General features: G+C 43.8%; 1 protein-coding gene across 14 annotated transcripts in view; it reads left to right on the top strand.

Annotated features, from left to right (window-relative positions):
• CAMK2D (calcium/calmodulin dependent protein kinase II delta) overlaps positions 1-21,632 on the top strand; it is a 124,380-nt gene that overhangs the window by 88,189 nt on the left and 14,559 nt on the right. For 3 of the 14 annotated variants that reach the window (XM_071555454.1, XM_071555443.1, XM_071555444.1), the window contains exons 11-17: positions 9-92; positions 642-684; positions 5,254-5,291; positions 6,885-6,917; positions 11,361-11,420; positions 12,943-12,984; positions 15,366-15,414. In XM_071555454.1, the coding sequence (XP_071411555.1) occupies positions 9-92; positions 642-684; positions 5,254-5,291; positions 6,885-6,917; positions 11,361-11,420; positions 12,943-12,984; positions 15,366-15,414 (349 nt within the window). The remainder of the gene's footprint in view (positions 1-8; positions 93-641; positions 685-5,253; positions 5,292-6,884; positions 6,918-11,360; positions 11,421-12,942; positions 12,985-15,365; positions 15,415-21,632) is intronic. The other 11 variants (XM_071555450.1, XM_071555457.1, XM_071555451.1 and 8 more) reach the window with 5 other exon arrangements.

Below are 21,632 nucleotides of genomic sequence, written 5' to 3'. Positions count from 1 at the left end.
TCTCTCAGCAACGTTCTACTGTTGCCTCTATGATGCACAGACAAGAGACTGTAGATTGCTTGAAGAAATTCAATGCAAGAAGGAAACTAAAGGTAAGAATGAAAACTTGGGCTTATGTTCCTTGTGTCAAACAAATGGTCTCCAAGTACATTTTTTCTTCAATATTATGCTTAAATGAACTATTGTCAGCTTTTGGCATGAGGATCTTCAAAGGTTATTCTTTTGGGTTATCCTTTGTTTTCCCCTGGCCAGACAGGATAACTCTGTAGATGTGAATTTTTCTAATGTGCACTTTACAAATAAACTGCTATTCCAAAAAAAGAATCTAAAGGTTGCTTCATATTCAGACATGTGTTTTGGCAATAATTGCTGTGCCTGTGAGGGCTCACGGCTTGTGCATCACACACTCAGAACTGACAAATACCTGAGGTGACCAAGGCTGCTGATGGGCGTGTGGTGAAGATTGATGGCAGCTGATGCTCTCATGGCTTGGCCTGTGAGGGGTGATGCACAGACAGTCCTTTCAGGGCTAAGCCAGTAATTGCTGTAATTGGTGCATGTTTTCCTTTCTGTTGTGTCATGTCACATTCAGAACTTTACCCAAGTGTGATGCTAATTTGAGGAAATGTGTGTGTACACAGGGGGCCATTCTGACAACAATGCTGGCTACCAGAAATTTCTCAGGTATGTTCATTGAGCTCCACATTAATGCTCTCTTCATGTCGTGATGTCTGTGAAGGGCAGGGTCTAATTAGGATTCATTAGTACAGAAAGATCAGTTATTCAGGAACAGCTGATTATGGTATATCTGAAGTTGTTTCCTTTGCAGAAGCAAAGAGAATTTAAACTGTTTGGGCCAAAGGGATTCTCTTGTTGGTGACAGTCTGATTTTTCTGTAGAAGTTGAGCTCCTTCCCTGCTTTTTGATTGTTACCTGTCAAACCACAGTGTTTGCCTGTCTGTTTGGGTGGAGGGAATTGCAAGTTCTGCACACAGCTCCAGCAAGTCTCAGCAAACAGCATTTAAAACTGACTTCTTTTTATGTGTTAAATGCCATCCCCTGGTTCTGTTACACCTTGTATTAAAATCAAAATCATTACATGTTCATTTCTTTATTGTTTTGCTAAGAAATAAGGAGTGTGGTAAAAAGAATCCCCCTTTCCTTATCTTCTAATACCCAACTGGATAAAACAAGAGTTGTTTCCTCTTCAGGAAATCATTTTGTAGTGATGTCCTGAGATTGCAATCTTTGTGCTAACGGAATTTGAACAGCCAAAGCTGAAATACTTGTGCTGTCAGTGGAGTTGGAATTGTCTCAGTGGTGGCATTGCCAAAATCTTTCAAATTTTTCATTTTGCCATTCGAGCTTTCGAGTGAATAGAGAAACAGAGCACCAGATTTAACATCTTTATTGATGATTTAGATGAGGGGATTGAGTCCATCAGCAGCAAATTTGCTGATGACACCAAGCTGGGAGGGAGTGTCGACCTGCTGGAAGGCAGGAGGGCTCTGCAGAGGGATCTGGAGAGACTGGAGAGATGGGCTGATTCCAATGGGATGGAGTTCAACAAGGCCAAGTGCAGGTCCTGCCCTTTGGCCACCCCAACCCCCTGCAGCTCCAGGCTGGGCACAGAGTGGCTGGAGAGCAGCCAGGCAGAGGGACCTGGGGGGACTGAGGGACAGGAAGCTCAACAGGAGCCACCAGTGTGCCCAGGTGGCCAAGAAGGCCAATGGGATCCTGGCCTGGATCCAAACTAGCGTGGCCAGCAGGCCCAGGGCAGTGACCCTTCCCCTGGACTCTGCACTGGGGAGGCCACACCTTGAGTGTTGTGTTCAGTTCTGGGCCCCTCAGTTGAGGAAAGAGATTGAGGGGCTGGAGCGGGGCCAGAGAAGAGCAACGAGGCTGGAGAAGGGACTGGAGCACAAGTGCTGTGGGGAGAGGCTGAGGGAGCTGGGGGTGTTTAGCCTGGAGAAGAGGAGGCTCAGAGGTGACCTCAGCACTGTCTGGAACTGCCTGAAGGGAAGTTCTGGCCAGGTGGGGGTTGGTCTCTTCTCCCAGGCACTCAGCAATAGGACAAGGGGGCACGATGGGCTCAAGCTCTGCCAGGGAAAATTGGAGAGCAGAAAAAACTTCTTTGCAGAGAGAGTGCTCAGGGATTGGAATGGGCTGCCCAGAGAGGGGGTGGATTCCCCATCCCTGGAGGTTTTTAACCTGAGCTTGGCCGTGGCACTGAGTGCCATGATCTGGTAAAGGGACTGGAGTTGGACCAAGGGTTGGACTTGATGATCTGGGAGGTCTTTTCCAACCTAATCCATTCTATGATTCTATGATTTAAAAGTCAGTGCTTCTACATATCCTCCTACTCTGTGAGGGAACTCTTGGAGTGTAACATAAATTACTGTACAGACAAAAACATGGCAGTGCTTTGGGCATGTTTGGAATAATAATAAGCACTGACTCATCCCCAAAAAATTACATAATCATGAAAGCAAGAACAACTTGTTCAATTTGCATAGTACTTGAAATACAATTTCTTTCTTAGTAAGTGCCTTTATTTAATACACACCTAATCACACAAGATTACATTAATTTAAATTACCTTGAGTTAGTGCTTAATGAATTGCCAGTGTCTGCCAATTCCCTTTAAAGGTGGGAAGGCTGTAGGCTGCACATCTTGTACAAATGAATTACTGTTAAATATCAAACAAATAAATCATTCCTCATCCCTTTTCATAACTGTCACTGTCTCCATGTGTAAGGATCAAGTTCAGCTGCCATGAACCAAAAATGCTGAAATAGTTTTAGAGCAGGATTTCGGCATGAAAAGCAAACAGGGTTTGGGATTTCTTTTTATTTTATTTTTTTTCCCTTATCATCTCATGTTTTACACCATGATGACCATGTTTTTTCCTGATACCACTTTATTTTTTCAATTTATTTATTCATTGTATTTCATTGCAAAGCATGCTTTTGAAGGTCATTTGTCCATGGTGATGTGGTTATAAAAGTGTTTTATTTTCCTTTTTTTTTCTTCCTTTTATGTGGAATGTGTATTTCTTGTGAGGTAAGACCCTCAGCACGTGAAAGGAACATCCTTTATCTCTTCTGAATCCAAACTGCTGTTTGCCCTCAGTCACTATTTTCTCCATGTTGTCACAACACCACTTCCTTTCAGTCTGCTTTGCTGCCTTGGGTTTTATTTAGAGCTCTTGCTTGTAGTTGCAAGAAATCTCTCATTGTGAGCTTAATTTAGAACACGCTGATTGCTTTGCTCCTGTGAATTCTTTAAATATTTCATTTGTGTGCAGTATCTGTGATTAAAGAAAGAGGAACCAAAATACTGTTAAAACCCATTCCCAGTGTGTCCCATCCCACCCTGGGCAGTGCCACACACCCAACACTTTGCTTTTGGTGCCCTCCTGTTACTGCCCTTCATTGACTTGTCTACACAGAATGTGTGTTAAGCATTAATGAAAAACTCACAAGTTCCATGCAGAAGGACCTCCAGCAGGTTCTAAGAATGAATTGGTGTTTTCCCATGGTTTTGTGAGGGCTGAGGGTATAAAAAGAGGCTTTGACTGCAGGTCACTTCTGGCTGTTTAGGTTTCCAAACAGCTCCTCCCTTTTGCCTTCCCCGAGTGAATTCCTGAAGTTAATGCAGTGCCCACAGTATTTTTGGTAGTGTGAAGTCTCAGGCCCTGGTGCATCAGGTTCTGGAAGCACACATGGCAGCAGGGAGTGTCCTAGTCAGAAATACATGGAAAACAATTTGTTTTCAATGTTGTCATACTTGTTTCTGTAAATAAAAATGTGCAGAGGTCCAGCTGTGTAATACACACAAATTTATTTGTGCTCATTTGAGTTGCAAATCGTGGCCTTGTGGGAGTTTCAGTGGTACTGTTGGCTGATGCCCATAATTACTACACTGAGTTTGGAGGGCTGATATATTAATGAAATTATGAACATTTGCCTGGATTGACTTTCCAGGGGTTTTTCATGTAAACAACACAATAATGGGCATAAGTAATTTCTGGATGGTTGCTGAGGTGATCCTACATTTTCTGAGTCCTAAAATGAGCACTTAATGCAGATGTAGCTGGAAAATAAGCCACAATGCCAAGAATTAACTTCAAGGGTAAATCACCTTCTCAGTAACTGTGATAGCCTCAGCCTGTCTGAGCAGCCTTAGGCTTGCAAGGTCCCATTGCCTGGGGGTTCCTTTTAAAGACAAGGCTGGCAGAAACGATGGCAGCTCCATGTCAGGACTGTCCCTTACATACAGAACAGCAATTTCCTAACATCCTGAGCTGTGGAACACTGGCTGATGGGAGGACTGGGCCATAAACAACAGTAAAACCCCAACTTGTTGTGCAGTTTATTATTCCTCAGGTCTCTGGCAGTGAGTCCTGAAGCATTCACACTTCAGGGAACAGTTGTTTGGGTTTGGTGGGTCAGCCAGCCTGCATTTCTGCCAGAGAAGTTTTCAGGTTCCCAGTTCACAATGGTGTGGTGCCAGTTGCCAGGGGGGAAGTTTAAAGCCTAACACCTTAATGACATTAAAACAAATTAAATTGTGCCCATCAGACTCCACTGCTTTGAAGGAATTTGGTCAGTGTGCAACACAGTTCAGGAAATAGCAGGTTTTCTTCACTAGAAGCTGAGGGAAAGCCTGGGATTTGTTATGCCCTCCAGAACAACACTTGGCCAACACGTCCTCCCTCCTCTCCTGTTTGTGCTGCCCTTTCACACAAGGACACTGATGAGAAACCCCCAGAGGAGGAACAGGCAGTGTTGCACCTCCCTACACTCTCTGGGTACCTTGTATTGACCACTTGGTTGTCACTGTCCTATTAATAAACACCAGTAAGATCCCAGTGGGCTCTGCAACACCTGGTCTGAGTCCCTGCCCTCAGAACAGTCCTTTATCATAGTCATATGGAACTATCCCATCAACAAATACAAATATATTGCTGTTGAAAAAGTGAATATATCCAGAGCTGCTGCCTCTACACTCCCCTTGCTTCCATTTCCTCTCTGCCCCCTTGTACGAGCACAGTGAGCCTGTGGCTGTAACAGTGGAAAAAGAGATGTGATCTAAAGCACTGCTAGTTTCCTAAGGATTTAACTCCTCAGAGCAACAGGAGGAGGAAATAAAAGCTGAGCACATCTCTGGAGCTGGGGGGCAGTGGGGGGGTTGCTGGGGGACCTCAGGGGGAGCCACCTGACCTTGCAATTCTTTGTCTCCTTTTACAGCAGCCAAGAGTTTACTGAAAAAGCCGGACGGAGTTAAGGTAAGTGCAACACGCCCTTCCAAATGTGTCCTCTTAGTCACCACCTGTCTGGAACCTCTGCCAGGTTTTAGAATTGATTGTTGCTCTTCCTTTCCTCTGTAGAATTTATTAATAAGTGCTTCTCACTGTGGTTAAAGTTAGTAGGTGAAGCTTAAAAATGAAATAAAAGAAACGCTTGCAAAACAAGCGTTAAGTAAGTGGAAGGTAGAAAACTACTGAGAAAATGCTTTTCTTGCCATTCTAATGAAGGATGATTGTGTAATTGTTGACTCAAAGTTGTTAATTAGCTGGTAATAAAGGTTTGGTGGTGGGCACGTTGCCTTTGTAGGCAGCAGGGTTTATCTGCAGCTCCATTGCCTCTGTGTTCCCCCTTGACTTTGCATTAGATTTCATGGAAGACCAAAAGTTTTCGGGTAGGTTTGGCTCCACATGAGGTGTATTCTGCCAGATGTACTTGCTATACTTGGCAGAACTTGAGGGGTTTACTATCTCAACAGATCAGCTCATCCTGACTAAGAGGCCTTGCTAAGAAGGGAACATTTTGGCAGCTTTCGTACATGATTTAGAGCTCCTATTCCCACATCCCCAGATCCTGCAGGAGGAGAGATGCTTCACAAAGGAATGTTCTGGATAAAGACTTGGAAAAAAAGCCAGGGGAAAAAAATCACTGGGCAGAAAAGACACTTTATCTCTTTTCTCAGAGGATTCCTGAAGACTCTATAAGATAATGTAATGCCTCAAGCTTTCATTATAAGATTTAAAATATATTCTTCTGTGCCCTGTGTGTTTACCCAGAAGGGTGTCTTTGAAATGAAATTTAATTTTCTATTTAATCTTAACGTCACTTTAACAAAGCATTATAAATGCTTGGTGAAATACCAGATTCACAGTGCATTTGTGCCTATTCTCAGAGTATTGCACACTTTTCTCATCCAAAAAATCAGGAGCCTGGCCTAAAATGGAATGAGTATGGTCAGATTCCAGTGCTTCTCACTGCCAAGCAGTAGATACCCTGTTCCACAGAGAAGCACATGTTGAGTGCTGTTCTGTCTCTCCTCTGGAAAATCCCTACCTTGGTTCATTGTGGAATATATAAATTTCATGCACTCTTCTCTGACCACCTTTTCCTTTTTCAATATCGTTCCTCCTACAGGTCTATGATGGTATTTGTTCTATCTCAATTCCCATGATAATATGGGAAACAATTGTTGCCAAAATTTTGCCTCAATTGCACTGGTTGGGGTTTGATCCTTTGGATTTCAGCACATGTTATGTGTCTGCTGTTTGTCTGCACGGTCATGTGGAGCAGAGGGAGTGAATTTACAGCTGGGGAAGTGTATTTTTGTTGTTTCTGTTACAGGGAGTAAATTTACATCTGGGGAAGTCTGTTGTTGTTGTTTCTGTTACTGAGCTACTGTAAACTCCATAGTGTTTTTCCACCCCTTCCTACAGCCTAAGCTGCCTTTTTCTTATTAAAAAAAAAGGAAAAAAAAGAAAAAAAAAAGAGAAATATACTGTACTCCATGCATTGATACTGCAAATCCAACCAGTCACGTTTTTTTCTTTTCCTTTCTCTCTGACTGGTCAATTCAGAAAAGGAAGTCCAGTTCGAGTGTTCAGATGATGGTGAGGATCTTTATCGACAGATTTTTTTCCTCCTGTGAAACGTTCACACTTAGAAACCAACCAGTTGCATTTAGCTTTGTTAACTTACTGTGAGAAGCTGCGAGATTTAAACTACAGCCTTGTGAGTTCCAAGCCTGCAGTTGCTCTATTCCATCCACAGGGAATCCTGCTGCAAATCCTGAATTTTTTGGTAACCTGGGGACATACAAAACAAAAAAAAAAAAAGTAGATGTAACATCAGCCAATGCAGCTGTCCGTAGTAAATAAGAATAGTAACAAACAGTAATCTTGTAACATCCTTCTGTTCAGTTTTCAAGCCTCCTTGTTTCACCAGCTAATGGTATTAATGTCACAGACTGTAACCCCAGTGCAGTGTGTTAATTGAGCCACGATGCCATGCTGAATGCTCAGGGGTGACAAAGCCAATCCCCACCCTTCCCACACCACAGTGTCCCAGCCAGCTCCCCTCACAGCTCAGGGCTGTCACAGCAATTTCAAGATGTCCTCACTGACTTCTCTTCCTCCTCAACCTGCTCTCCAGTCCTGTGTTCATTTGCCCTCTGTGACCCCACAGGAGCTGCCCCTGTTGCTGTTCATTGTGGGTTTCAGTCTGACCCAAGATGATGGGCTGTGCCACCAGCAGAGAGAAGGCAAATTCCCCCATCCACACCTTCCTGTGGGAAGCACAGCTCCTTGGAAAGCATCAGCTGCTGTGCAGTTATGTGGGCAAATCCTCTGTCCTTTGGGTGAACACGGAATTGCAGGGACGGGATCGGCAGTATCCAAAGGGGGGTCACTGGGAAGGCCCAGTGTGGTTGTTTCCAGGATCCCAAACCAAAGGAGGGTCACTGGGAAGGCACAGTGTGGATGTTTCCAGGATCCCAAAGCAAAGGAGGGTCACTGGGAAGGCACAGTGTGGCTCTTTCCAGGATCCCAAACCAAAGGAGGGTCACTGGGAAGGCACAGTGTGGATGTTTCCAGGATCCCAAAGCAAAGGAGGGTCACTGGGAAGGCACAGTGTGGATGTTTCCAGGATCCCAAACCAAAGGAGGGTCACTGGGAAGGCCCAGTGTGGCTGTTTCCAGGATCCCAAACCAAAGGAGGGTCACTGGGAAGGCACAGTGTGGATGTTTCCAGGATCCCAAACCAAAGGAGGGTCACTGGGAAGGCACAGTGTGGTTGTTTCCAGGATCCCAAAGCAAAGGAGGGTCACTGGGAAGGCACAGTGTGGCTGTTTCCAGGATCCCAAAGCAAAGGAGGGTCACTGGGAAGGCCCAGTGTGGCTCTTTCCAGGATCCCAAACCAAAGGAGGGTCACTGGGAAGGCACAGTGTGGATGTTTCCAGGATCCCAAACCAAAGGAGGGTCACTGGGAAGGCACAGTGTGGTTGTTTCCAGGATCCCAAACCAAAGGAGGGTCACTGGGAAGGCACAGTGTGGCTGTTTCCAGGATCCCAAAGCAAAGGAGGGTCACTGGGAAGGCCCAGTGTGGCTCTTTCCAGGATCCCAAAGCAAAGGAGGGTCACTGGGAAGGCACAGTGTGGATGTTTCCAGGATCCCAAAGCAAAGGAGGGTCACTGGGAAGGCACAGTGTGGATGTTTCCAGGATCCCAAACCTAAAGCCTGGCATTAACTTTTTGTACCATGTGAAAGACCCTGAGATGAGCTCAGTTGGTTAAACTTGGTTTTAATAATGCCAAGGTCATGGGTTCAATCCCCTGTGTGGGCCACTGACTGAAGAGTTGGACTCAGTGTTCCTTGTGGGTCCCTTCCAACTCAGAATAGCCTGGGATTCTGTGATTCCTTAAGATAAGGCCCCAAGACACACCTTTTTTTCTCAAAAATACATTTATAATATATGACAAAAGACCATAATGGTCCCAGCTGCTTGGAGTGTGTCTGTGTGTCTGTCCTGGGTTTTACCTGCTCTGGTTACACGGACAAAGTAACTGGATTTTGAATCCCACCCTCTCTCTCTGCTGTTACTAATGAATGCTGGATTCTCCATACCTTACTGAAGAAGGTCTGAATGTGCTCCCTGCAGTTCTCAGCAGGAGCTGTAATGGGTATTGTTTATTTTTGTAGGGCTTTCTCCAAGGGAGTGTGGGCCCAGCCTGCTCTCCTTACTCAGGCTAAATTGGAGTTGAAGTTTGATTTTGCTTTCATTATGTATCAGCAACAGGCATTCATTTGGCACATCACTTGAGTTGTTGCATTAAGCTGCTACTGAATAAGACTGTATGAAATCTGGTGAAATCTTAATGTTTTTCTTCCTATTTGCCTTTTGTTAGGGCCTTTTTATTTGCAGTCCCTCTGACTCCACTGTCATAAAAATATGACTTTGTAGTTATACCACGTGGTATGTGATTTTCCCCTTGTTTTGTAGGTTTAGTTTGCTGTCAAACAGCATTGTTTGGGGTCTCACTATTCCCCATTCTGCAGAACTTTCATTTACTGAAGTGCATGGGGTTCTTTTACAGTTTTTTTCCTGGGTAAGGAGTTCAGGTCCTGCCCATCTCAGAATCCCATAAATATCAAAGCAAGTGAAATACTTGCCAATAATTGTGTCTCCCCATGAAAGACTTTCTGCACAAAGGTGTTTATTTCTCCCTGTCTTGCCCTCAGACACCCCTGCAGCTTAGGCTTGCAATTGTGTCTGGATAAATGAAATTTATTTGGCAGTAACCAGGCCAAGTTGGGGCATAAACACTCAGAACTCAATAATGACTCATATTTTCTCGTAATGACAATTTCTGTAGACAGACCATTGTTTAAAGTGACTCTTTCTCATCCTCCTGCTGTAGAGCACCATGAACTTTGATTTTAAATCCAAGAACATTATTTTATTCTGTATGGGGGACTGGTTCCTATCACAGGTATTATCAAGTAACATTTAGTGTCGACATAATATTCCCTGATTAACTAAAGAAACAGCTTTATGTTCTTCAAAACCTGGGAAATGCTGGATAAGATAAGGAAATTCATAATCTGTGATTAATTACTGCAAATCCTGTTGACATTGCCATAATCTGGACATATCCTAAGGAAGCTCCAGCCTTAATTCCTGCAATCCACAAATCAGCTGCCACGCCTGGCCCAAAGTGAAATAATCACCCAAATCTGCTGAGGGCATCAAGTTCCATGAATTTGCATTCCTAGAAAAATCCATGTCAGACTTTTTTTCCTTTGCTTTGCACATTTGTTGCTAAGAATTGGGACTAGAAGGTTCAGTAGAACTCTCTGTTTGGATCAAAGCCTTTGCAGACAACATAAATATTTTGCCAGCCAGTTCTGCATGCTGCTTTGGACTGCTCTGTTAAATCAGACATGACCCAAATGTGCATAGTATTTTTTCCTAATTATTGTTAGAGGGAAAAAATGACATCTTTCAAACCAGTTTGACTGTACTCAAATCTTGCTTTTTAGTGCATGTGGAAAGTGGCTTATTCCATTGGGTTTGGCATTTCTGTTCTTCCCATACCATGGTGTTAATGAAAGCTAAATCTGAAAGAATGGATTTAAAGAATCAGATACTTTAAACTTACTGCTAAATTGTTTAGTTTGAGTTAACCTGGTGTATAGGTAAGAGCCAGAAGTCATGTAAAGGTGTAGTCCTGTGGTGTGATGGCCTGGATGGAAAGTTAAACAGGTATATACTGATGGATGGAGTAGGAATTACAAGTACTGTAGTGTCAGACCTCACACTTCAGGTTATAGCCCCAAAATGGAAGGGCTGGTCACAGCTGCCAATTCTTTTTGTTGAGAATAGCACCAAAAAAGCTGAAGGGGCTCCAGCCTCTTTCTAGCATCAGTCTTATTTATTCAGATATGGATTCAGAAGCCATATTTATTCAGATATGGATTCAGAAGCCATATTTATTCAGATATGGATTCAGAAGCCATATTTATTCAGATATGGATTCAGAAGCCATATTTATTCAGATATGGATTCAGAAGAGCCAGCAGAACAAAACAGATTCCTGGAGAGCCACGAATGATAAACAATCAAATATTATTTATGGTAGTGATGCTGAATTAGAGATACAGAACTACATGGTGCAAGTGCTTAATACTGTTACACATCACAAACCAGCTGTTTAGCCCTTCCTTCAGACCAGTATTAATTCTTTGCTCTTCTCACATGTGATTAGCTGCTGCTTAAGGGCTCTCTGCTCTGTTCAGTGTCTCTGGAGTCCTCTGTGCCTCACACAGACCTGGGAGTGGTGGCTCTGCAGGGCCGTGGGGAGGAGCTGCCAGGAGCTCCCAGAGCTGCTGCCACTGCTCTGCCAGCTCCTGAGTCCATCTTTCTGTGATTCTTTATTTCCATATCTATATCTGCACATAGATATCTATGCCTGCCTATAGATGTTCTATACAGAGATATAGATACGGTGCCTCTGCGAGTTCTAAGGCCTGTCTGTTTCTATTTTCTGCACACCTACAGATAAACAACAAAACCAACGTGGTAACCAGCCCCAAGGAAAATATTCCTACCCCAGCGCTGGTATACCTGGAATTTTCCTTCTCATGCTATCTTGAAGTTTTTGACTGTCTTCTGTTTGTTCTTCCTTTTTTTTTTTTTTGTTTTTGCTTTTTCATGCATTTACTCTGTTTGCTTTCTAAAAACAGGTTTTGGAAAAGCTTTTTGTTTGAATTTTGCTGTCTTATTTTTTGTGAGGAAGTCCATTAGAGCGTGTTTATTGACAGAAAATATTAAATGGAAGCTGGATGGCTGGTAGAGTTGTAGTGTTTGTAACTGTAGCTGGGTTTTTTTGCATGCTGTGCCAGAAAGTGAGGAGAATGCGCTTGGTGTTGCTCTCAGCTCTTTGCCTGATGACTGTTCCCACCTTTAAATGTTAACCTTTTGCACCAAAAAAATAAAATTTTAAAAAGAGCATCTCTAATACTTTCTCTGCTGCCTTAGTAGAAGGCTTGATGTCCAGGAGAGCTAACAGGAGTACTGCTAGGCTGCCATAAAACAGACCTTATTCAGATTCTCATTCCTTGTTTCCTAAAACTCAGCAGGACTTTGCAAGTCTCCTCTGGGATCAAGAGCCACCTCGAGCTAAACATTTTTGCTCGTGTCTCTTCCATTGAAATCAGCAGGAGACATTAATAAGCTCTGTTAGGGATGTATTACTAATCAAAGTGATGTTCATGAGTGTTTCTTGCAGTCTTGCCTTTATTAGTAGCTCTGAGGCATCTGTGTGTCACAGGGCTCACAAATGTAAATGTGACATATCATCTCCCATATGCATAAATAGCTTGGAAAGTGTGGGTAATTCACACCCATTGGGAGAGATTTTTCCTCTGGAATTTTTTGGCACAGCTGGCACTGCCACGTGCACCAAGTAACTCCCAAGGACCTGCAAGAAGGTTTCACCCAAGAGTATGTGGCACTCTGTTCCCAGACAGAGCTGTGCCCAGTGGTCCATGCCTGCCATGTCAAAGATCATTGAGTCTTTTCTCAAGGGAAAAGCATTTGGAGAAATTACACTTTGAAATGACATCAAGATCTCTCTGTCTCTGCCAAGGCAGCACTTGGGAGTGATGCACACCTTCCAAACCATGGGAGTGTTTAGATATAGAAACCTCATCCTGAATCCTTATCAATTCCTCTGTATTTTGATTTGATCTGTTAATACTAATACAAGCAAACATGATTGAAGGAAGGAGGTGATCTGTGGCCTGGCCTGGCTCAGACAGAAAGCACAGGAAGCATTTTGCCTGCCCTGCTGCAGAAGAGCCTCTGCAGGTCTCCAGAGCTTCAAAGCCCTGCACACATCAGTCCTGAATAAGGTCTCTGCATGCTGCTGCTTTAGGTGAGATGGCCTTTTTTGCTGCCTTGCTGTTGAGGAAATCTGTGTTAGAGACATCCAGTTTCACCCTCTGGCGACAGTTAACGTTTGTTTTAACTCTTGTCAGTGTTTACCATTTGTGGGCTGGCTCTTCTTGCACTCCCTCACACCAGTGAAATTGTATTTACCAATGGGAACTCTTTCTCTCTTTATTTTGTTCTCGCTCAGGAGCCCCAAACTACAGTAATCCACAACCCTGATGGAAATAAGGTATTCAGAAAGAATCAACTCCATCCTGCTTTTCCACACCACACATTCCATCCACCACTGTCCCACAGCAAAACAGGGCCATTCCAGGGATTGGTGACGGAGAAATCTCCTTGCTGTGTTTGTTGTGCCCTGGGCCTGTTCCATCTGTGCCCAGCGCTGGGTGCTGAGCTGCTGGAGCTCTGGGGGCAGTGGGAGCCACTGGCACAGCTCAGTGCCCGGGCCTGATGGGTTCTGTGTGCAGTTGTGCCCTCAGGCAAAGCTGTGGCCGTGGTATCTCCCATTGCTGTTCCCCAGCATGCTCACACACCCTGTCGTGGCGTGTTTCTTGCCCAGGGCTTTGATTTCCTTCCATAACATCACTGAGCAGTCTCAAAACAGTTTGCACATTTCCAGTGACCAAGAGGTCTTTTGGTTTTCCCATGTTTTCTTCACGCTCCTTTCTCTTTCTTGTGTACTGTGATGTTTGCGTCTGGCAGCTGGTCCCTAAAACGTGTTTTGTTTTGTTTTTTTCATGCATGGACTTGAAAAGGGGCAGGAAATACCATCCTTTACATATAACACATGTTCCTAAGTTTCCTGGAAAGAGTTTGCTGTCCAGCAAGAATGTCACTGTTTGCAGTGTTGGCTTAAAGAACTGCCATGTCATTTGTCTAGTCTGAGCTGCCCGCAGTTGTTTGATGGGAGGAGGGCTGGGTCTGAGTGACAGAGTCACGCATGCAGACAGACATTCCTCAAGCATGGAAGTGCTGATGGTGTGTGTTGTGTCCCTGTATCCCGTTCCTTTACATCCCTGCCTCTGTCCAACACAGAACTTCTGTTTCCATGTTACTACTTTTTCAGCTGCCCAAGTTTAAACTCATAGGCAACGAGCAGCCTGTGTTGGAACACCAGGCTGAGCTTTACTGCTGAGGTCCCCTAAACCCCAGATGAATATTGGCATGACTACATCTACTGCACTGCACTGTGTAATCCCAGCAATTCAGATCCTCAGTGTCCCTAAAGGTCACAGCAAACAAAGGAACCACTCAATGCAGAGTTCCTCCTAAATTTGTGTGTGAGACCCATCCATAGTGTGGCACCTGGAGTGGATGCTTCAGTGTCAGAGGCCACATCTGCCCCCTGAGCTTTGCATGGTGTTCACAGCTCCTGTTTGGGGGGGTTGTCCACTCATAAGTACTTTGCCTAATGCTGTAAGTGACAGAGCATGACAGTCCGTGTGGAGTGACACGTCTAACACAGGGCCAGCATGGGGACTCTGTTTTGTTTGTGTGTGAATTAATTCCTGTGGGTCTACTCATGAATGCACTTATGTCTTGGTTTTATTAAGGTCTGAGTAGTGCATTAGCCTTTTGAACATTCCTTTGGCTCAGCCTTGTGAGGATGCAGTAAATGAAGGGCACTGGCAAATCTCCCTTTTATCATTTATTTCTAAGATCCTTTAAAGAATTAAATACAGTACCAGTCCTGTCTTCTCTCTCCGATTAAAACACATCAGTTAATCCTTTTTGTTACTGAGCTGTGAATTTTAAAAAGAATAATTTATATTCTACTTCTCAAGAAAACACACAGTTAAAAAAAGTCAAGCTTAAGAACTTTCCAGCTCTCTGAAGCTGCCAGATTTGACAGTGCCCTGTGGAATTTGCCTGTAATGTTTCATGTTTCTGGTAATTCATGAAGGACTGAGATACAACATCCTTGCCTTTTTAACAGTGTGATGGCTTAAGAATGAACTGTCTGATAGATGAGTCATTCCACTACACCACTGACTGATTGAAGAATATTCTGCAGAGATGCCTTAGTTTGTCAAAGTTGTTATCAGATATTTATCAATTCTCCATCTCCTTCAAAGATAAAAAAAAAATTATCACAAACCAGTATAAAAATGAGAGAATGTGATCCCATGTGCTTGAAATCCCTGTGAGACTCTATTTAAAGTCAGGTGGGCAGAAAATGGGCTGTAAATTGTGGCACGCAGAACTCTGCCTCTTTAGAAGGTGAAATTGGAATGGAATGACTTATTTTGCACAGTTGGTTTGATCACTAAGCTTAAAATGGCAAGTTCTCCTCCTTGGCTGAGGTAATTCATGTGACATTTCAGATGGACTTTGTACAGTTGGATGTTAAAGGAAAAAAGTTTCCTGTACATTCATTGCTGTGAAGTGAAAGCATCGGAGAGCAGGAGATGTGTTTGTGTCCCCCACCGCAGAGAATGGCGATGTTTGCCACCCCTTTCAGGTGGAAATGCCTTAATCGGTGTGTGCCCCGTGTTTGTGAATGACACCCCACCCGCTTGGAGGCTTTGCATGAGCCCTGCCACTAATCCCAGCCTTTACAAGGCTCGGCTTGTTCCACACATTCTACTCATATTTGCTTCTCAACAGGAATCAACGGAGAGCTCCAACACAACCATCGAAGATGAGGATGTCAAAGGTAGGATTTGAAGCTTGGCACATTTGGAGAAGCAGTAACATGAGTTTTGTGATTGTATTTCAGCACAGAAACCCCTAAAGAATCCTACCAGAGAATATTATTTTTCCTTCTTTAAAGGAAACTCCTTTCGATACGTTTCAGACTTTGACTTTTCAATTCCCATATCACCATTTTCCCTTCTTTTGAGTTAAGAATATAAAGTTACTGCTTTTTAACTAAGATATTAGTTCCAGTAATAATAGAAGTAGATTAAAATGTGCAAGTCAGTGTTTTGTAACTCTTAGTTTATGTTTAGCATGCATTTGTGGTTTTTGGGAGGGGTTGTTTGTATGATTTTTGGTTCTGGGTTTTTTTTAGTTTTGTTTTTTTTTTTAGTTTTTTTTTTTTTTTTTTTTTTAGTTTTGGGGGTTTTTTAGTTTTTGGGTTTTTTTAGTTTTTTTGTCTTTTTTTTTTAGTTTTGTTTTTTTTTATGTCACCATTTTCATTTTTATTCTGTTCAGATGCCAGTGTATTTTTGTGGGTTTTCTTTTGTTCTATCCATACACTTTTTTTAATCTTCTTTTATTCTTTAAAAAGCTAAAATCAAATTTTTTTAAACAAACTCAGTTTTTTAACTTCACATTTTTGTTTCCATCTTTTTCTCCCTCTAAATATTACTCTGTGATGTTCCTCATACCTACTTTAGTAGCATTATGTTGTAAAACAAAGGGTTTGGCAAAGAGAACATTAGGTTGGTGTATCTCTGACTCTTAGAAAATATTGGGGTTTGGCCTCAAGGAACTACGAGATGCTGCAGGTGAGAATGGTGGTGATGGTTTGAGTTAATGTGAAAGGAGAGAACAATTACAGGGCTCTGCAGCTGATGCTTAGGAAAATACAGTGTAATTTACCTGTATTCACAGCACTCTGTATTTCTGCCTTCAAACTCTTACTTATAGTTCAGCACCCGAGCTCATTAAATGAAAAATTTAATTATAGGGCCTCTGTGTGAGGATATAATGTGGTGTTGTTACAGTAGGAGTTCTTAGAAACTCCTGTTGAAGCTCAGAGATACAATAGAGACAGACCAACAACGGAAATGATTTGCCTGATTGTGCATTTTAGGACAGTGAAGAGCAGGCTGGACGGTCGTGATACATGTGGTATCACGACAGAGAGGTCCTGCAGCCAGCCCAGGGCTGAGGGAGGCACAGGGTCCTGGCTGTGGCTCTCCATGCAGCGGGTTCCATTGCTGCTCATTTAAAGGACAACTGTTGTAATCTCCCCGTTATTAATTGCTCGGGAGCTTGCCTGGTTTTCACTATTCCTCTCACACTTCCCACCTTCCCACTGGAGGCTGCTGTTCACATTGTTTTATTGTAAATTAAAGCTAACAGTGCCCCCAGGGTCTAATTTGTAGAGTGATTCAGGGACTAGGCAGGCCTGCAACCCTGACAGCTGTTATAAGCTCAGGCTTCCTGCTTTAGCAAGGCACTTAGGAAAGATTATTCCCCTCCCTACACTAATCTGGATTCCTGGGTGGAGATTTTTCTGGTAGAACAGTGAGAGAGCTGTGCCTGTGTCAGGAACAGCCACTGGAGATGGAATACCGATAGGGACCAGTGGATTTCAGAGGAAGGGGAGAGAATTCTCCCAGCTGACTGACTGTCCAGGTCCTTGTGGGCATGTTCAAGAGGTGTTTGCCACCACATTTGAGACCTCAAAGGAGCGTTTTCCACCTTAGCTGATAAAGAACCGTAAAATCACTTTGATTTTCTTTGCAGTGTGGAGAACAACATGGGGAGAGGGTCTGTCCTTCCCACAAAGGAGAGGGGGAATGAGGGGGCCACTCTGTGACTGAAGAGTGGTATTAACATGTTTTGTAGCATTGCAGTACCATCCACAGCTCCCAGGGAGTGGCTCTGCCAAGGGATGGCATCCAGGCACTGGATTCCTGCCCCGTTATCCAAACCAGTGCATGGGCTGCACAGACAGGTACAGGTTCCTCCCTGGGTACAGACCACCAGCCCTCACGTACCAGAAACATCCAGTGCTACTTTTCTTCTTTGCTGATCCAACCCCCAAGGGCAGTGTGGATTGGAGGTGTGTGGGACACACCGTGCCCAGCAGGGCTGTGTTTCCTGTGCCCATATGTCTGGACAAGGTATTGGGAATGCTGTGATACACTGGGAAAGGGAGCCACTAAAACTGTCTTTTACCACCTGCCCCAAACCTGGCTTTAGGAACAGATTCTGCTCTTCTGTCTGCCAAGGAATGCACACAGCACTCGCCTCTCATATCAGGATCTCTCCCTGTTTTCACTTTTAAAGGCAGGTATTTAACTGAAAGGCAGTAAAGTCAGGCTTGCTTTTCATTTTTTATTTACTGAAAATCTTAGTGCCTGTAACTTTGCCTTGCTTATGTTTGGATTTACATCTTATAGGACTGGAACATATTTCTTCTACCAGAAACAGCGTTTGGCAAACAACAGTGAGCTTTCACAGTTCAAGGAATAAGCTAAGTCTGTAATTGGAGTCTGAAATGGCTTGGAGCTGTAGTTCAGGTTCCTTGCTAACACAAATTTCTGACATTAACCATTGATCATTGGCTTGTCTGCATGACAGTGATTCCTCCTAAATATGACAGGAGGGGGCAGAAAGAACATGCTGAGGCCTGGACTGTGGGCAGTGCCTCCTTCTGGGGTTGCCTGTGGGATTTCTCCTTCCTGTAGTAATGAGCCTGGAACTATTGAGCAGCATCTCTGTGATGGGAGATTGAGATTTTTGTAAGTAGGGCTGTAGAATACCACTGTTATTTTTGTCCAGCAGTGCCCACAGGCTTCCAGACAGGTGAGTTGTTAAATTTATCTGGATTTCTCATGGTATCTTTTTGCCCCTGGAAATGAATTAATGAAAGCATTGGTAAGAATGATGATTCCCAGTGGGAAAGTCTGCAGAGAGCTGTAGGGCACTTATGGATTAGGTAAATTGTGGCTAATCTTGCTACTTAATACATCTGTGAGGTACATTGCTTCGAAATATTGCATATATTCATATTTTATTTTGTCCCTGTTGGGTTTATTTTATTTAACAGTGGAAAGAAAGCAATTTAAACTATTTCTTTTCGAACATACACTCCTAAAAAACCCATTCAAATTTCTAAGCAAAGCTCTTTCAAAGCCCTGTGTATCCCAGCACTGGACACAGGGTAAATCTGCGCTGGCATCTGAACAGAGTCACTCATGCCCACGACCTTTACAACTGTCCTTTGGCACCCACACTGCCCTCTGACAGCCCATCATTAACATTGTTTGTGTGCTCGAAGATTTTCTAAGTTCTTGTTGCTTGTAATTAAATTATCGTTATTTTTCTTTTGGCCTTCTTTTTTTCTTCCTCCACATGTACTTGACCCTCACACAGCTCTCCCAAAGGAGGGGGACATGGAGAGGTTGAGTTCCACCCACCACTCCTCCTCTTCCATTGCTTCTTCATCCCACTGGTCACCACCCTTGCCGTGCCCCAGCGGCCGCTCCTGCTGCCAGTGCCTGCTGCGGACTCTGGTCACACTCTACCTCTTCATCTTTGTTTGTTCATATGTTGTGTTTCTTTCCATCAATTCAGCGGGCAAGTCCATGAGAAATGCAAACTCAGAGAGTCAATCGCTCGAGTCTGAGCTCTCCCACTCCACTCCTTCCTCTGTGCTATGTAAGTTGAGAGACTCGTCTGTCCACATGGGCTCCTTTGCCTCTCCTCCTCCTCCCTCCCCACCATCTGAGCAGCACAGAGAGGTCACTGAGCTAGGAATGACCTGCTCTTAGGGCTCACAAAAGAATGGAGTGTATTTCTTCAGATATTTATTTCTTGGTGAGGTGTTAATAATTATAAAAATATTTCCGTTGGCTGGAACAGCAGGATAAGTAGGTGTGTGCTTCAGGAAGCTGTGTCTTGCAGAGAGTCTTTGCAGTGGTTTTCAGCTTAGAGAGAGATTTGAGTCTCACCTCTGGCTTGGACCCTGGATGGGTTCCCATGATTAATTACCTGTGCATGACTGTTGGCAAAGCAACCTTAAAGCTGCTGTGACAGCTGTGGGTGTGCAGCGTTGATCCGACAGCTGAGAGGTGCCATGGGGGGATCTGTGCTCATCAGTGCCCATCTGACTGCAGAGGAAATCTCCAGTGTCAGTAGGCTCTGTCTGAGCACTGAAAACATGAGAGGGAAAAGCCTGGTAGGATGGAAAAGACCCAAGTAGATAATTTCTTGTTTATAAATTAACTCAGGAATTCTTTAGGGAGAGGGACCTTGTGGGTCGGAACATTGGCCTGAAGTTTATTTTAAATCTGAGTGGAATTTTTGGTGGGTGCAGCCAGTGCAGGTGAGGGGCATTGCCTCCCAGATGATGGGCTGCCTCCAGTCACAGCTGTGGCCAGGGAATGCTGCAAGGGAATTCCATTCCAAGGCAGGAGCAGGATGGTCTCTACTGATACATGGATGACTGTGCATCAAATCGGAACTGCTAATTCCAACAGTGCAAACTGCTCAGAGCCTTAAAAAGGAGAGGAATTAACAGGAGGGACTTGGATTTGTGCAACACTGAGAGCTGACACAGCAGCCACATGTGCTGTAAGGCATTTAGTGCACCCACAGGAGTGTCCCCAGAATATCCATCATGTGCCCAGCAGTGTCAGGTCTGAGTGCTGCAGCCTCACATTTCCCGCTCCACTGGGTAGGGAACAGAGGGCTGTTCATATTTAAACATAGCTGGTCATTGCTCATTTCATTACCAAATTTAGGGACTGTGCACTATTAAAGGTAATGCAGTTTTCCTCAGTAAAACAGGCAAATGCTGCAGCTCTTAGAATTGTTATTTGGGGAGGTTGTTGTTTCTATTAACACATCTCGTTGCTTTTGAAAGCTTATTTACAAAAGAGGAGATACAGAATTGAGAGTTGTTATTGATTTTCACAGCAGTGGACAGCAAGATTTCTCTGAACAGGCAGAGTGATTATTCAGGAGCACAGCTGAACCAAAAGCATGCACAGCAGCAAACCCTGTTAATGTGTTGGGTATCAGCCTTCCAGCATCCTCAGTGGAGACAGCAGCCACATTCCATGATCAAAGGAACCTGTGGGGAAACCATAGTGGGGTATCTTGGAAGTGCAGTGACCATGAGACAGCTTTGATCTGAGACTGGAGGTGCTTTGTCATCAACAAATAAACATTTGCCATCATTTGCTATGCTGTGTGAATATTAGTGTCATCTTTCAGTCTGGTCATATAAAGGGAGAGCATCTCTAGACATAATTGATTTCATATAAATAAAAATTACTGAGTAGGGCGTGTGACAAGTAGCTTAACATCAATCTGTGATGAAGGTTTAAATAGAAGGTACATTCATTTTGTTGGGTCTGTTTTGTCAGTGCAGGGTGGAAAAGTGCTGGGATAATTTTTCAGATCCTTGCCTGAATAGCTGATGAATTGATTTTTTTCACTGGGGCAGGAGCAGGCTTAGTGGTGTTCAGAGAGGTGAAAGGAGGCCAATAACCTAAATAAAATGCTGCAAATCATCCATCCATATCATAATGTGGTGAATCAGAATGAATCTTGGCAATCAGCAGGCTCTGGGAACAAGATGTTACATGTGAGGTGACAACTCAGATGTCTTAGTCCATATCAAAGGTTAAGTGGTGGGGTGAGAGATAAGCTCTGGCCTTACATACACTGAATCTTGATGAACTTCTTCCAGAGCAGTCCCCTGGAGCACACCCTGTCATCTGGGGCTCTGCTCAGGCCATATGTACATCTGACACCCCACCAGTTCTTTATTAATGCAGCAGCTTCTTTTATTTTCTTCACAGAAATTACTTACCTGGAATATTTGCAGCATAAGCAGTAAGAGAAATGATCAGCAGAGAACTTTCTAATACTGGTGTGTTGAGAATCCTTTGGAAGAACACTCTGTGATGTTCAGCAGTCCGTGCTGTAAAGCTGAATGAAATCTGGTGCATCCACACAGCCAGAGCTTGTTATGTAACAGGAGATGACATTTCTAGTCTCTTCCTTTTCAGACTTTGGTTATTTTCAGAGTGTAGGAGTAACATCAGGGGCCGTGTGCTGTCCATCTCAGTGTTTGTTTTGGTCAGAAGGCCAGTGCCACCTTGGCATGGACTGCTCTGTGTTAGAACAACAGCTCAATGGGTAAGATTTGTCCCCTAGACTGAGCCACCCTCCCCAGTGTGGATA

The sequence above is a fragment of the Pithys albifrons genome, chromosome 5, assembly GCF_047495875.1.
Source record: "Pithys albifrons albifrons isolate INPA30051 chromosome 5, PitAlb_v1, whole genome shotgun sequence".
In the NCBI taxonomy this organism is placed as follows: Eukaryota; Metazoa; Chordata; class Aves; order Passeriformes; family Thamnophilidae; genus Pithys; species Pithys albifrons.
The sequence above is the reverse complement of the archived record's forward strand: the minus strand, read 5'-3'. Positions and strand labels throughout refer to the sequence as shown.